At 57.2% G+C, this 15,570-nt stretch overlaps 1 protein-coding gene across 2 annotated transcripts; it reads right to left on the bottom strand.

Moving 5' to 3' along the window:
* Positions 1 to 298: 298 nt before the first annotated feature.
* Positions 299 to 13,983, bottom strand: ACVRL1 (activin A receptor like type 1). 2 transcript variants are annotated; one of them, XM_059185299.1, is made up of 10 exons: positions 13,645 to 13,979; positions 9,102 to 9,170; positions 8,294 to 8,545; positions 7,900 to 8,111; positions 7,552 to 7,651; positions 7,073 to 7,219; positions 6,489 to 6,764; positions 5,685 to 5,882; positions 2,702 to 2,832; positions 299 to 1,233 (listed from the first exon to the last, which is right to left on the bottom strand). In XM_059185299.1, exons 2-10 carry the CDS (start codon positions 9,163 to 9,165, stop codon positions 1,099 to 1,101), a joined length of 1,515 nt encoding a protein of 504 aa, XP_059041282.1. In that variant the 5' UTR covers positions 9,166 to 9,170; positions 13,645 to 13,979; the 3' UTR covers positions 299 to 1,098. The 2 variants fall into 2 exon arrangements, with proteins under 2 accessions (XP_059041282.1, XP_059041283.1); XM_059185300.1 differs by lacking the exon at positions 2,702 to 2,832 and having other exon boundaries at positions 13,645 to 13,983.
* Between the last annotated feature and the right edge of the window lie 1,587 nt (positions 13,984 to 15,570).

The following is a 15,570-nucleotide window of genomic DNA, read 5'->3' on the forward strand; positions in this document are numbered from 1 at the left end:
GTCCTTCTCAGCCCTGGACAGAGAGGCTAACCCACAGAGTGGGTTGAGTGGCCTGCCAAAAGGCTCAGAGCTGTCTGAATCCAAGGAGAGCCACTGGTTTGAGTTAAAGTGGGAATTGGAGCTTGTAGAATTTATCTAGGAGACCTTTCAGGCACTCCTGGCCTCAGATTAAGTCATTTTCAAGTCCCCACCTTGAGGCAAACTACCAGGGCTGGGCAAAAGGAGCAGAAGGAACAGATGAACTGACTGACCCCTGACACAGGCTGAGATGTCAAAGAAAACCAGAGCTGACAAAACCTCAAAGGACATCAGGACTGAATCTTGCAATAGGTAGATGAGGAAACAGAGGTTCCAGACAGTGAAGACTTCATTCTTGTCCCATAGAGCAATTGCCCAGGACCAAAACATGGGTCTCCTGACTCCCAGCTGAGCCTTTCCCCAGCTGTGCTTGGCTTTAGCATCTCCCCGTTGTTCTGAAGGTGCTGGGCCTCCCCCGTCTGACCAACTACCTCTCTGCAGTCCTCCAACCCAGCCATGGCTGCAGCAGGATTCCTTGGGTTTAACGCCCTAAGAAGTGAGCTAGGGAGGGCCCCAGCTCTCCCAGGCGGCTGGCACTCGGCTGGTGGGGTCATGTCCAGGAGACAGAGACCCCGGACAAGCCCACAGAGAGGAAATGATGGACTGTGGGTGTGGGGCTGATGCCAGAGGCAGGATGTGTCCTGAAGGCTAGAGAGAACCCTGCGTCACCCTGGCAGCTCTGGTGGGGCAGCGGGGTTGACCGAGGGCAGGGGGAAAAGTGCAGACCTGGGCTCCAGGCCCACGACTGGGATTCCCTGGCCTGGCCACCCTGGCTCTGGGGCCTCTTTCGCATCCTGTCCTGGGGGTGGTAGGGACTGCACCCGGGGCATAAGGGTGAGAAGGGAGCCAGGCGTCAGGGAGCCTGCTGCTTTGAGCAGGCCAGACGGCGGAAGATCGGGTTTCAGCCCAGCTGTATTTTTGGCTAGATGAGCCGGCAGGCACAGCCGCCCCTGGGCCACCGTCTGCCTCCCCACCCCACATGCACTGCAGGCAGAGGAGAGTCGGACTTCAGGCCTGTGGCTAGTGAATCACTTTGGGCTTCTCAAGACCGTTGCTCAATTTCTGCAGTGTCTTCTTGATTCGCAGTGCAGTGAGGCGGGCAGAGGGGTTGGGGTACCAGCACTCCCGCATCATCTGAGCCAGGCCTGAGAGGACCTGTTTGGGGGAGGGGGGGAAACACAGAGGAGAGGAAGTAGAGACCTGGGTCAGGGGGACCTGGAAACGGGGTGGCAAGGAGGATGCTCAGAAATGGGGAGACAGTGGGGCGCCTGGGTGGCTCAGTGGGTTAAAGCCTCTGCCTTCAGCTCAGGTCATGATCTCAGAGTCCTAGGGTTCTGGGATCGAGCCCCACATGGGGCTCTCTGCTCAGCGGGGAGCCTGCTTCCTCCTCTCTCTCTGCCTGCCTCTCTGCCTACTTGTGATCTCTCTCTCTGTTAAATAAATAAATAAAATCTTTAAAAAAAAAAAAAAAGAAAAAGAAAAAAAAAAAAGAAATGGGGAGACAGAAGCAGGATAGAAAGGAGGAGAGCGTTGAGGAGGGAAAGAAGGAAGCCAGTGTGGTAAGGGAGGGGAGAATGGAAGCAAGGAGGAGAGGAGAAAGAGAGATGGAAGAGGAAGAGGAAGATGGTGGAGTGAGAAGTGGGTGGACGACAACAGGCAAGACAGAAAGACAGCTGCAACCCAGCTCTTCGGGTGCACTCAGGCCCCCTTCTGTGAGGAGGGTCTGTGGAATGCCTTATACCCACCCCCGACCTCCGCCAAGATCCAGGGAAGGGGAGATGTGTAAGTTTAGGGGCCCCTCCACAGCCAGACCCCCATGCGGAGGGCAGCCTCCCCTAGCACTTCCACCAGCCCCGGCTGGGCCCAGGGGCCACAGGGGGAGTGCCTGCGGAGGAACCCAGCCCAGGGCACTCAGTGGCCCCAGGGTGAGCCAACCTCAGAACTCAAGCCGCCCCCTGACAGGGAGTGTGTGTGTGCCTGTGTGTGTGTGTGTGTGTGTGTGTATGCAGAGCAGTGCATATATACGGCTTTTTATGGATATGCATGTTATGCAGAAACATGCATGTGTCTGTGCACCTATGTGTGTATCCATGTACATTCGCTCTATCCAGAAACATTGATTGAGCACTTATTGTCAGCCAGCCCAGCGACAGATAACAAGGAAGTGAGGAGGCGTGGGAGACATGCTCTTTGTCTGCCCAGGGCTGAGAGTCTGGCATGTCTGCGCACGCCACATATGTATCTGTGAGGATATGTTTGTGTAGAAGCATGTGTGTGCCTGTATGTGTTTATGTACACACGTGTATGTATTTTACGTATGCATGTGGAGGGTTTTGAGAAAAAAAAAAACAAACAGCAACAATGAAAGTTCATAGCAAGAAATGCAGCAGAGAGACTCTGACTTTTCAAGCCAGAGGGAAGGTTCTGAACATCCCAGCATAACCCAAATCTCAGGGGTCCACAGGCCAGGGATGAGGGAGGGGGTCCCCAGAGAGGGACCCTGGACTCTATCCTCTGGAACCTCTCCAGGGGAGGCAAAAACCTCAGGCACATGCTCCTGGAGCCAGAACTCCCAGCCGTGAGCCACCACCCCGTGCCACCCCAGTCCCCACCGAGGCCTCACCGGGTCAGCAGCCAGCCGGTTGGGGATGGTGGGGGTCTGCTGATCAACACACACCACCTTCTTCATGTCCTCAAAGCTGGGGTCATTGGGCACCACATCATAGAAGGGTGGCCTGTAGTCCTCCACAATGCCTGAGGATGGAGGGGGGATGGGACTGTCACTTGGCACCCCAGGAAGGCTCCATGCCACCCCAAGGAGAGCCCTGCCCACCTCCTGTCCCAAGTTCCAGAAAGCCAGCTATCTGACCCAAGCTAACCCTGAAAGGGCCTCTAAAATATAATCAATATGTTTACAAATAGTAAGAATTATGACTATTGATGGCGTGCCTGAGTGGCTCAGTGGGTTAAGCCTCTGCCTTTGGCTCAGGTCATGATCTCAGGGTCCTGGGATCACGCCCCGCAATGGGTTCTCTGCTCAGCAGGGAGCCTTCTTCCCTGCCCCCTCCCCCTCCTGCCTCTCTGCCTACTTATGATCTCTCTCTCTCTCTCTCTGTCAAGTAAATAAATAAAATCTTAAAAAGAAAAAAAAAGAACTATGGCTATTGAACTTGCACTCCCCAGAAGATGCCAGCCACTGTGCTGTAAATACTTTTGTGCTCCCCCTTCTTCATCTTTGCCACAACCCCCTGGGTATTATTGTGACCTCTAGCTTACAGATGAAGAGACTATGCTCAGGAAAGGTAAGCCCAAGGTTACACCACTAGTAAGGGCAGAGTCTAGGTTTAAACTCATCTCATCAGATTCCTAGGCTGGACCTTATTATAGTCTCTCTGTGGCTGCCTCCCACCCAGGGCCCAGGCACTGCTCCCAGGTCCCTATTCTCCCAGATGCCTGATAAAAACGTTTACTGGGGGCGTCTGGCTGGCTCAGTCATTAAGCATCTGCCTTCAGCTCAGCTCATGATCCCAGAAGCCTGGGATCAAGCCCCATATCAGGCTCCCTGCTCAGCAGGAAGCCTGCATCTCCCTCTCCCACTCCCCCTTCTTGTGTTCCTTCTGTGTCTCTTTCTGTCAAATAAATAAATAAAATCTTTAAAAACAAAAACAAAACACATTTACTGGCCACGTACGCTGTGCGGGGTGCTGTTCTAACTTCACAGCATTAAATCCTCACAACAACCCTGTGACATAAGTCATACTATTAGCTCCACTTTATGAACAATGGAACCAAGGCCAAAAGGGTGAAGAAACTTGGCGAAAATCACACAGGTAAGTAGTGACGGATTTAAGTGAGCCCAGATGCTCTAACCAAAGCCCACGCTCTTGACCTCCAAGCTCTGCTCACAGGAGGAGAGCTGGCCTACTGCTGGGGGACGTGGCACAAGGAGAAACATAACAGCTACCCACTGTCAATGACAGCACAGGCCTCGCTGCCCTCCTCAGTCGCCAGCGCCGCTCCTCCCCAACGTCCCTTAGCAGGAAACTTCTGGAAAACGCTGCCTGCAGAGCTGTGGACAGCTCAGGCCGAAGAGGCCAGAACCAGAGAAGGCCCCCTAGACCCCTCCTGCCGCCCCTGCTTCCCAGCCTGAGGTGGGGGGCCATGGCCACACAGTCACAACCTCAAAGAGCCCTACACCAGCTGTTCTCTCCATGGCGGGCTTCCAGGCCGGCCCCTGTGCCGCTCGAGCCCTAATCAGCGCTGCACAGAGGCCTGAGCGTGTCTAATGGGCCTTTAATCAGTGCCGGGCCTGACACCAGATTACAGTGTTTATAATGCACCACGAATCTGTGTGAGGCTGACAGAGCTTCCCTCCGCCCCAGGAGCCTGCAGTCAGCCTCCCCGATCAGCCCTGGCCCGATCAGCCCTGGCCCGGCCAGCCCTCTCTTTCCGCCCGCAGCCTCATCCAAGGGGCCTCGGCTCCTTCCAGGTGCCCCCTGCCCCAGCCAATGTTAGACTAGGAGTTCACACCTGAGAGGACAGGAATCTTGAGCCCCCTCGAGAGTCTCCCAGAGGGACTGAATGGTTACACTCTGCCCTCCACCTGTCATTGTTAAGGGGAAATGAAGCCTGGCCTGGGGGTGGCTACTAGCAGATGCTCAGGAAATGAGAAGGTCCCTGTCCCCAAGGAACAGAGCTCCAATCATATCCTGAGGTTGTCCCCAACCTGTCAGGACAGCCAGCAATCCCTCCCCATAGACAGCCTCCATGGAGACTGACAAGCCTCCCCAACCTGGTCCAGACCACCACCCAATATCCATCCACCCCAGGGCTGGGAAGGCTCCGGTCCCAGGGCTATCCCTGTCCTGGCCAGCAGGAACAGGGTCCCTCCACCTACTCCCAGCCCATTCACAGGCACCCGCAGTCATAACGAGGCAGCGATAAGCAGGCAGTGTAGACGCTATTCTATCCTGCCTTTTTGCAGCAAAGAAACCACGGCCCCAGAGTGCGATGGCCTGGATTTCAGACCCCGGCACTGCCTCCAGCCCTCAGTAATTCTGTACCTCAGTACCTTCACCTGGGAAACGGGGACGATACTGTGTCAGGCATCCGTTACTACAATAAATTGCCATGAATATTTACCAAGCCCCAGAATAGCTTCAGATACTATCCTGGGATTATCTCAACAACTTGAGCTGTCTTCATTCCCCTTTTCAAATGAAACTGAGACACAGAGAGGTTAAGTAACCTGCCCATGGTCAGTGGCAAGGTCAGGAACGGAGCCCAGGTGGTGTGATTCCCAACCCACGCTCTTAACCACGAAGTGACACCACCTCCTGCCAACACGGGACGATGTAGTAGGACAATACATGGATATAACATGCTTAAGCTCAATAAAAGTTAGCTGCTACTGATATTTCTGTTATTATCCAGGATTTCACAGCCAGACTCGCAGACTCCCAGAGTCACACTTTAAAAGGTCACTCAGTTGAACCCTCAGGCCGTGGACACCATTTGTGGCAGGAGGCCCCTGTCTCCTGCCTGTCCGCCTGTCCATCCATCTGCCCCAGGCCTCTTCCCCAACCCTGCACAGGGCAGGCCCTCACCGTTGACAATGGTCCGACGGGCAATCTCCCATAGCACCAGGCCAAAGGCCCAGATGTCTGTCCACTTGTAGGACTCGAAGCAGTCAGTGCGGATCTGTTCTTCCAGCACCTCGGGGGCCATGTACCGCTTGGTGCCCACTCGTGGGTTGTTCCCGATGTCCAGGTAATCACTACCCTGGGAGTGCATCACAGCCAGGCCTGTGGGGACCGGGCCTGTCACTCCTGCCACTCAGCCGAGCCCCCAGACTCCGGGGTGGCCCCAGAAGCTGGGGTGCAGGAGATGAGGAGGGCATGGAGAGAGATGGTGGGACATGGAGCAGCAGGCAGATGGACACCTGCCTGGAGGCCGGCTGGGAGACCGCACCCCTGGGCCCACCCGCCCCTGGTATACCAGGGGTATGCTTGGCTTGTGTAGCCCTCCTGCTAGGTGCCCAAGTGCCCAGAGAGATGTGAGTGGGCGAAGCAGGCGTTATTGTGCCCATTTCACAGAGCAGAACCCCGAGGCCTGGTGAGGGGAGCAATGTAGTCAAGTGAAGCCAGGGGGACAACCCAGGTTCCTGGTACCCTGCCCCTTTCTCCCAAGTCCTGGAGCCCAGGCGGTACACCAGAAGGAGTCTGGGCTTGCAAAGCCACCAGGCAACTCGCGGGGCTCTTGCAGAGGTGAAACAGACAATCCACGCGCCAGGAGGTTTTAAAGCACTGATGAGAAAGCGTCGTTGTCAACACACACACACACACACACAGGACAAAGCTGGGTGCTCGAGCCCGCGCCCGGCCGGCACCCGCCCCTGCCCAGCAGCTCACCCAGGTCAGCGATGCAGCACTGCAGGTTGCTCTTGACCAGGACGTTGCGGCTTTTGAGGTCTCTGTGGGCAATGGCCGGCTTGCCCTGCGTGCCAAAGATCTCCACGTGCAGGTGAGCCAGGCCGCAGGCAGCCGACACAGCTAGCCTCAGGGCCAGCTGCGGCTCCAGTGTCTGCCTCTGCAGAAAGTCGTAGAGGGAGCCGTGCTCGTGGTAGTGCGTGATGAGCCACAGCTGCGTGCTCGAGTTGCGGGAGGTCATGTCCGAGGCAATAAAGCCTATGGGCAGAGCGTCCATAGATGGCTCAGCAGAGGGGCAAGGGAGAAAGGAGGCTGGACTGATCGGGGTCAGGGTCAGGGTCAGGGCTGGGGACAGAGGAGAGGTGGTCGGAGCAAAGCTGGGGCTGGGGGTGGAGGCTGATCTGGCTTAGGTCGGAGAGGGAGCTGGAGTCAGAGGTCGGGGCTGAGGGGCTGACAGGTGTCCTTCAGGACTAGGTCAGTGTCGCTAGGCCTGACTAGGTCAGGGACTCCAGCCCTGAGGGCGGGGGGCTGAAAGCCCCGGGTCGGACTTAGTGTTTCCCACTTACCGAGGATGTTGTCGTGCCTGAGCAGCACTGTATTATAGATCTCAGTCTCCCGGAACCAGGACTGTTCATCCCTTGAAGAGAAGATCTTGACGGCCACGCTTTCTCCATGCCACAGGCCACGCCACACCTCACCGTAGCGACCCTTGCCTGATCCAAAAATGGGAGGGATAGTAGAGGTCGCATATGGGCACGTACAGCCCTTGGGCATGGGGAACCGCAGAAGAAACCCCCATCTTGGTGCTGCACTAAACCCAACTGCAAAATCCTGATGTTTGTTTCACTTAGTCCAGCCCCAGCCCCATTTGCCTGGCTACCCCAGCATCTGCAGAAGGTCTCGTCCTGACCCATCTCCGGGCCACTCCCTACCCAGCAGAATTCCCATTCGGGGCCTGGCCCTGCCTGTGACTTGGAAGCCAAGAGTCTGCTCACTCCTGCAAGATCACAGGAGCCCTTGGTCCCACCTCCCCTCCACGGCTCACCTACACACTCCACGAGGGCCACCTGCCGTGCCACTGTCCTTTGCACCAGGAAGGGGAGTCCTGAGCCACTGCCTGTGGTGCAGTCACTGTCCAGGAGATCCTGAGGGATACAGACAGGCCACTGACGGGCTGCACCACCTAGCCCAGGCGATTTCTTCCTCCTTAAGCTGGGACCCGCTACTGTCGTCACGTGCTCCTCACTCGTCCAGCAACCCCCACCCCCCAGATCTCTGAGTGTCTGCGATTGCACCTTTCTTGGTTACCTGTCCCTCAGCACCCCCTTTGGTTCTGTGGCTCCTGTCTCCCACCCCTCCCCAACCCGCATGCCAGGTTCTCCCAAGCCCATACCCCCAGCATGCTGTCCCCCTGCTCGGATGCCTTCAGGATGAGGCTGGACTCGCCCAGCTCGCTGTGCAGGACCCGCTGCTTCTCCTGCCTCCGCCGGACATGCCACAGGCCCAGGGCCCCCAGGGCCCCCAGGGCCAACAAGGCCAGCACAGGGCCCAGGATCAGAGGCAGCTGCCCATCTACCTTCGGCTGCTCCGGAGGAATTTGGGTGGCTGGTGGAGGGGGACACGGAGGCCCAGCTACCACCAGGCCAGATCCCCCCACCTGGCCACTCTGCCAGTCAGATCCCAGGGTCCTGCCTCCCCTCCTCCCTTGCCAGAGCGTGAGGTGGGAGCAGGGCGAGGAGGAAGGGTCAGAGAGGATGGGGAGGGCCAGCCGGGGTGGCTGCACGTACCCTCCAGGACCAGGGACACGTTGTGGTTGCAGAGGTTGCTGTAGCAGCAGTAGTGGTTGACGAACTCGGTGGGGCGCCCCAGGCACAGCTCCTCATGCAGGCTCCCGCAGCCCCGGTGCTCCTGGGGCTGCCGGCCCTCCTCCCGCACCAGCACGACTGTGCACCAGAACCCCTGGCAGGTAGGCCCCCTGCACTGTGGGCTCTCACAGGTGCAGGTGACCAGCGGACCCCGAGAGGGCTTCATGGGGTCACCTGTGAGACACACTGGAAGCTCAGCCACTCTGGGCCCCACTCCTAGGCTGGGCCTCACACCCATGTCTATCCCGTTGCCCCTCCCTTCTGGCCTCTCAAACACAACCCCTGAGGCCTTGCTCCTTTTAGTCCCATCCTTAGATTATCCTTCCTTCTAGAAACTTACCCTCTGACATGATGAGAACCAGGCTACTGTTGCCCCTCCCCCCGATCCTAGGACCCTCCCTTTGGGTCCTAGGCCCAGCTCTGGCCCCCAGCCCCAACCCTGAGTGCTCTCCCAGGCCCTCCCTGTCAATGTCCCCACTCTGCACGCCCCAGATAGAGGTGCCCAACGTGGAGTCCAGTAGAACAGCAGCCCATGGGTTTGCATCAGGACACAAAGGAGGGCTGGGGTAGCAGGGGGGTTACTCTAACTAAGCCTGCCTCCCACCCTCCAGCCAAGCTCCTAAGCAGCCCCTCTCTCTAGCTCCTCAAATTCAGCCCCAGCAAGAGCTGAACCCAGCCAGCTCTTTCCCCATTCCGGCCCCTGTCCCCTACCTGCTTTCCTAGTACTTACCCTGGGTCAGGCCCAAGGCCATCAGGAACATCAGAAGGCCTCTCCTGGGGGGGTCCAAGATCATGGTCCCTGAAGAGGAGAGGGGGTGCAGTAAGGTCTGTGAAATGTGATCCCCTCAGAGTTTTCAGCCACTGACTGTGGGTCCCTCCCACCCAGAGGAAATTACTGGGAGTTTTGGGGGGGTGGGCAGGGAGGCCTCCTCCCTACTCCCTGTGTCTGGCTTTGGGGCGGGGCCTGGAGGGGAAGTCCTGGTTCACTTCCCCATGGAAACCATCCTGTTAGGGGTAGAGGGTGGGGGAGCCATGCTTAAGTGACAGAGAGTTTGGGGGACTCCCAGCTCTTTACCCCTGCTTCTGAGTTCAGACTGGAGGGCAGAGAGGGCATGAGGCTGGGGTGCAAGGAGCTTCTCTTCAGCAGTCCCCCGCACCCGTCGGTCCTCCACTCCTGCCCACCCCCTCCCTGTCCACCCTTTTCCCAGTGCCCCCCCCCCCCCCCAGCACTGGCTGCCTCAAACATAAACAGGCTCCTGTCTTCACTTCCTGCCATTCAGGGTCCCGCCAAGCTGGGAACAGGAATCAAGATTGTTTAGATTGGGGTCTGGATAGAACAGGCAGGAGTCACGCACAGTAAAGAGCTCCGGGTGTGTTCTCAGGGCAGGCTGGGGTGGCTACAGGGTCTGGAAGAGCCACTTGCAGCTGGGACCGCCCCATGACAGAATTCTGGGGTGACACCTTGGGAACCACAAAGCCCAGCTCCTTATTTTAGAAAAGATAGAGATTAAACCACAGACAGCCCAAGAGACTCGTCCAAGGTCAAACTTGTACAAGGTCAGTGGCGGTAACAGGAGTACACCCCAGGTATTCAGACTCCCAGGCCACTGCTTCCTCCGTTCTGTCTCCCAATCCAGGTGACAGCCTGGGTCTGAGCCCTCTGGGCTGTAACAACCATACACATCTTGAACAGCGCTGGCTCACACCAGGTGCAAGGAAACCCCTCTACGCCTCACCAGAGTAGAAGACACCCACTCTGAGCCATTCCCTGGCCTCCTCCCTTCTCTCTCCTTGCTGTCTTGGGAAGGGAAGGGGTGGGGGTAGGGCCAGTGAACGTGGGAGGGGAAGTGAAACATACTTAGGCACTGAATGTTTGACCTTCCATGGCTGGTTAAGGTTGAACTTTTCCAGAAGTGTGGTAGAGAGGGTTAGGGAAGTAATTCTGATCTAGGATAGTCCTCAACCCAGGTCCCAAACCATCCAGTGCTCCAGAAAGTCACCCCCTTTCTCATTTCTCAAAGGCTGAGAACAAGAGGATAAGGGCTGACACTGCAGCAAGGACTGAGGGCAGACAGCAAGAAGGACTTTTGGAATGGTCTCGAGGGTGCGGATGTGTGCCTGGCGACTGGATCCCCAGGCAGGAGCAGCTAACATGAGGGAGTGGGAGTGACTTCTGGCATACCCCAGGGAGGCTGGGAGGGCTGGCTGTCGGCCACATGGGCTTGGCAGGCCCATAGTCTAAGAATGGTACCAAATGAAGCTCCATGGTGTTGAGGCCTTGAGGGCAGGATGGTTGGGGGCGATGCATGTGGCTCGTGGGCCTCTCTGGCTGGTGGCAGCTCTGGCCTTCCTGCCTGGGCTTCCTCTGCCCCAGAGGCCCAGGGCTGGGGGAGGAAACAGAGCCTTGGGCTGCTGCAGCTGTGTCCCCAGTCTCTTGCCTGACCTCCTGCCTCTTGCCCCCCCCACCCCCGGGCAGGCAGTGAGGACTCTGTCCAGCAATGCAACTGGTAGCTGGAGAAGGAGCTCCAGAGGAGCCGAATTTGTCGCCTGGGGTAGGGGTGGGGAAGCCATCCATGGAAGCCTTTGCTTGCCCAGAGAGCAGCTAAAGAGAAAGCACAGGGTAGGAAAGAAAGGGTGGATAACTGGAAGGAAGAAGTCAGGCATCCTTTTCGGATCCTGTACCCATGCGTCCACTTCTCTGACTTTGCCCCAGTGTCCCCCCTTACCTACTTTATTACTCATTAGAATTGCTTGAAGCGCTTCGTTAGAAATGCACATTTTTTGGCCTTACTATGCACCCCCCTTCCAAATTCTGACTTCAGTCCATCTGGGACCAGCAAGAAGCATGCATTTTTAAAAAGATCTCCAGGTAATTCTCATCAGTTGGCACGGGTACCACCCCCGGAGAAATGTGCCCTACACGGGGCTAAATCCGGGCCACCTGTTTTCATTTCACTGTATGGGCCCTGCTGGGTCAGGGACCAAGGTGCGGAGGGCAGAGATTCACTCCCACTAGGGCACCTCCCCTCCCCAGCTGGAGGAGCCCCTGCAGAGGTGAGGGCGGGTGAGGGCTTTGTTCTCCAGCTTCCCAGACTCAGCCACAGTGCAGGGAGGGCCTGGCAGCATTTGCAGAATCCACCTCTGGTTGAATCTCGGGAATATGGGGGAGTAAAACAGGGATTCTCCCTTCGCTTTTAGCCGGACCCAGCATGGAGCGAAGTACAGGAGGGTGCTGTGTCCAGATCAGTCTGAACTCCCAGCGACCCTGACTGATCTGCCCGGAGACCTGACTCCAGCACAGACTCCCCAAGGTGGGTGGCATCCCTCCACTTCGAAGCTGGAAGATCTGCGGAAAGAAGCAGCGCTGCTTGGGGGCAGAGATCCCAGGTGCCAAGCTAATTTCAAATGTTAATTTACCACCATGAAAGCCTTCCTGATAAGAATTGACCATCTCTGAATACTATTCATGGACCAAGGACTCAGTTTTCACGGTTAATCGGTTAATCTCATTTAATCCTGGCAACCATCCAGTGGGGAAACTGAGGCTCAGGAACATTAACTTTCTTGCCTGTGATCACCACCTATGTCCTGATCAACTTACGCTGCTGGGAATAAATCCTCCCTTGGACATTTCCTGTCTCCAATTCCTGGTGTTCAGTGAGTCCCTCAAAGGCAGAAAGAGAGCAAGTGGGGTTTGTGGACAGTAACAGATGTCACACAGCTGTTGTCATCGCCGGGTGCCCAATGCGGGTTTGTTTAGATGTGAAGACAGAAATCATCTGCTTGCTGTAGGCTTGGTCTTAAGTGGAAGAACCAGAGTCAGGGTGTGCCCAGAAGGTGGCTGTCATTCTGCTTCTCCCCAGCACACTCTAGGAATTGTCACAGGGCTGGAAGAGCCTCGCTTGGCATGTCAACAGGTCTTAGCCAAACAGCACAGACTAGCTGCCCTTCCCATACACACAACACTTTCAACGGCATCATCTCCCTGGCCCTTCATGGCCAGGGTGATGGAGCATCAAGCCTAGGGCCAGACAGAAAGCGCAGGCAGCACCGGACAGCACAGGGGTCAGGGTTCAAATCCTGCCTCTGCCTGGGTTCAAATCCTATCTCTGCCACTTAGAGCTATGAGATGTGGGGCAAGTTACTTCAACTTTCTGAGGCTTAGGCTTCCCTACAAAAAAAAAAAAAAAAAGAGAGAGAGAGAGAATAAGAAGAGCGCTCATTTCAAGGGTACGCTGTACTTATTTAGCAGAAAACTAAGTGACACACAGTTAGCGCCTAATAAATGCCACCCAAAATGCAATAGCACCATTTACACCATCCATGGGGCTTTGGACAAGTGACGCAGGTCCGAAACTCTTTCCTTTTCAGGAGGATGGACATAATAAACCTGTCTTGCTAAACTGTGGCCAGGATGACATGAGAGAAATGGAGCTCAGTGCACATCTAAGACTACACAGTAGGTACTCAATAAGTGGTAGCGATTTTTAACACCCAATGAGATGAGAGGTGAGAGGGATCAAGGCAAATGGGGCAGAGAGGGATCAGAGAGGACAGAGTCTGACTCATCCAGAAACCCCTCCTATAGAGAGGCCAAGGGCTAGAGTCCACTATGCCCTTGTCCTTCAAGAAGAAAAGGGGGTGAGTGGCCAGGCCAGAGATGCTCTTAACAGCACTGACCTCCAGGGCCGGCTGAAAATCTGGGGTCCCAGCCTGCAGGGAGATTGGGAAAGCCTCTGGCCTGGGTCCCTAGGGAGGGCCATGGCATGGGGATTATCTGACCGTGTAGGGTTCGGAGGTGAGGTTTTTTCGAGGGAATTACAGTGGCAGGTATCTCAAGCAAGAGCTGTAGAGGCTGGTCTGGGAAAGGTGGGCTTCCAGGGGACGCTCAGGAAGTAGACACTCCCTCCCTGGTGAAGGCAGCTGCCTGGACAGAATCGGGGCGCGGGGGGGGGGGGGGGGCTCATCTGGGAAGAAGAGCAGGAATCCCTTCTGCCCATTTACAAATGAGGCTAGGGGAACAGAGAAGTTAAGTGACTAGGCCCAGGAGCCAGAAGTTTTCTGATTCCCAGCCTGATTTAGGCCCAGTCTGTTCCAGTCTCAGATGGGGTCATGGGCAGATGTGCGGGGAAGGTGAGGGGCAGCTCGCCCCAGTGAGGAGCGGGACTGACCCTACGGCGACCTCTTTGAGACGCTCTATGGGATCTGCCCCAAGAAGGACCTCTGCAGGTTTGAGGGGCGGGGGTCAGGCGGCCCCGCGGACCTGGACTCACCTCTGGACCCGCCCTGCGGGCAGCGGGCCGGGCACGTCCCCTTCCCCGGCAGAGGCCGCGGTAGCCCAGCGAGGGCTGGACGGCGGCGCGGGTCTTGTGCAGCCCTGGACGGCGCTGGGACCCGGGAGGGGCTCGCTCTGCGCGGATGGCGCGGCGGCCTCCCGGGACTGGGAAAGGGGCTGGAGCAAAAATGTTTCTTATTCCAGCGTCTTCCTGCCTGGCCCGGCTCCACCACTCCCTCCTAATAAACCGTTTCCTATTGCCCAACTAGCCGACCGGCTGTCCGCTCGCCCCTTGCTGGGGCCGCAGGGCCCGGACCATCCCCCGCACGGCTCCCAGACCCCAAGGGCAGCCGCCCCCTGCGGCCGCCAACCCTCCCCCCCGCCCCCCGCCCCGGGATCGCGGTCGCGTCCCGGCCCGAGCCTCCCACATCCGCCTCCCCGAGGGGGCGGGCCTTGGACTCGGGCAGCGGGGGTCTCGTGGGGACCAGGCCCGGAGCCATGGGGCCAGGAGCCGAGGCCGGAGGCACGATCTGAGGGTCCAACCGAGGAGGGGATGGAGGGGGAGGTGGCCCCTCGCTCTCTGAGCCGCGGAGGGGGTGGCCTGGAATCTGGGACTGGAAGGGGGAAGGACCGCAGGGAAACGGGACTGGGGCGGGGGGAGGGGAATGAGGGGGTCGGGGAGGTGACGTACCTGTCCTCCCACCCTCAAGTCTCTGGTCCCGGGCCTAGAAGGAGCAGCCCGGGCAGAGTTTGGGGCTGGCAGGGTCCGAAATATTTTAGCCCCGCCCTCTCCGCCCCCTACCCCCGCCCCCAAGGACTCCCCACTCGGTCCAAATCCCTCAGCCTCCTCCCTCTTGCCCCTTCACCCCCTCTTGTTCACTCTCCTCTTCCGCAGGCTCCCTGGCTCAGCGCAGGGTAAACAGGCCCCATGGGACTGCTCGGGGTCAGTGGTGAGAACAGTGGAGCCCCTCCAGCCACAGCACAGCTCAGTGACAAGGATGCCTATCCCTACAAGGCTTGGCCGGATGGAGGGAGAAGCTAGGAACGGCCTTGGGACTGCCCCCTTCCAGGCAGGCCCCTCACCCCACCAAATGGAGATGGGGACTGGAACCTATGTGGGAACACTGATGGGACAAGGCAGACAAGGCTCTGGGGAGGGGAACAGAATGGCTTCTCCCCCAGAGAGAGACTTGCTCTTCCTCCAGATTCCTTTACAGAGGCTCAGAACACTGACATCATCGGCTTACTTTGCTCCAACCACTGGGAGCACCCTGAAGGCAGGACTTCATTTCTAGCCTCCTCCTTACCCACAAAGACCCTGAAGTCTGGGAATCCAGACTAGTTGCGTAACCTCAGACAAGTGACACTTCTCCACACCTCACGCCCCGGTCTGCTAAATGGGCGTAATCAACAAGGCCAGTCTCACAGGGCCATCGTGAAAATGAAGGCAATGATGCTCATCCTAGTGCAGAGTAAAAATGCTAGTTGGCATCAAAGAACATGTTAAATTAATAAATAAAAAGCTGGGGAGGGGTACCTGGGTGGCTCAGTGGGTTAAGCCTCTGCCTTCCGCTCAAGTCATGATCTCAGGGTCTTGGGTGCTCCAGAGAGCACCACATCGGGCTCTCTGCTCAGCAGGGAGCCTACTTCCCCCTCTCTCTCTGCCTGCCTCTCTGCCTTCTTGTGATCTCCCTCTCTCTCTCTCTCTCTGTGTCAAATAAATAAGTAAAATCTTAAAAAAAAAAAAAATATGCTGGGGTGGAGGTAGCCTCGGAAGCAAGCAGAAAGAGCAGGTATTGGAAGCCGAAGTGAACCTCTAAGGTGTCTTCCTCTATGAAGATTATGTAAAATGGGCCAGGGACCCCCACCCTCTCCTGGGAATAGAGGCTGGGGGGACATCAGCCAAAGGCTCAGCCAGCCATCA

Source organism: Mustela lutreola, chromosome 8 (assembly GCF_030435805.1).
Source record: "Mustela lutreola isolate mMusLut2 chromosome 8, mMusLut2.pri, whole genome shotgun sequence".
In the NCBI taxonomy this organism is placed as follows: Eukaryota; Metazoa; Chordata; class Mammalia; order Carnivora; family Mustelidae; genus Mustela; species Mustela lutreola.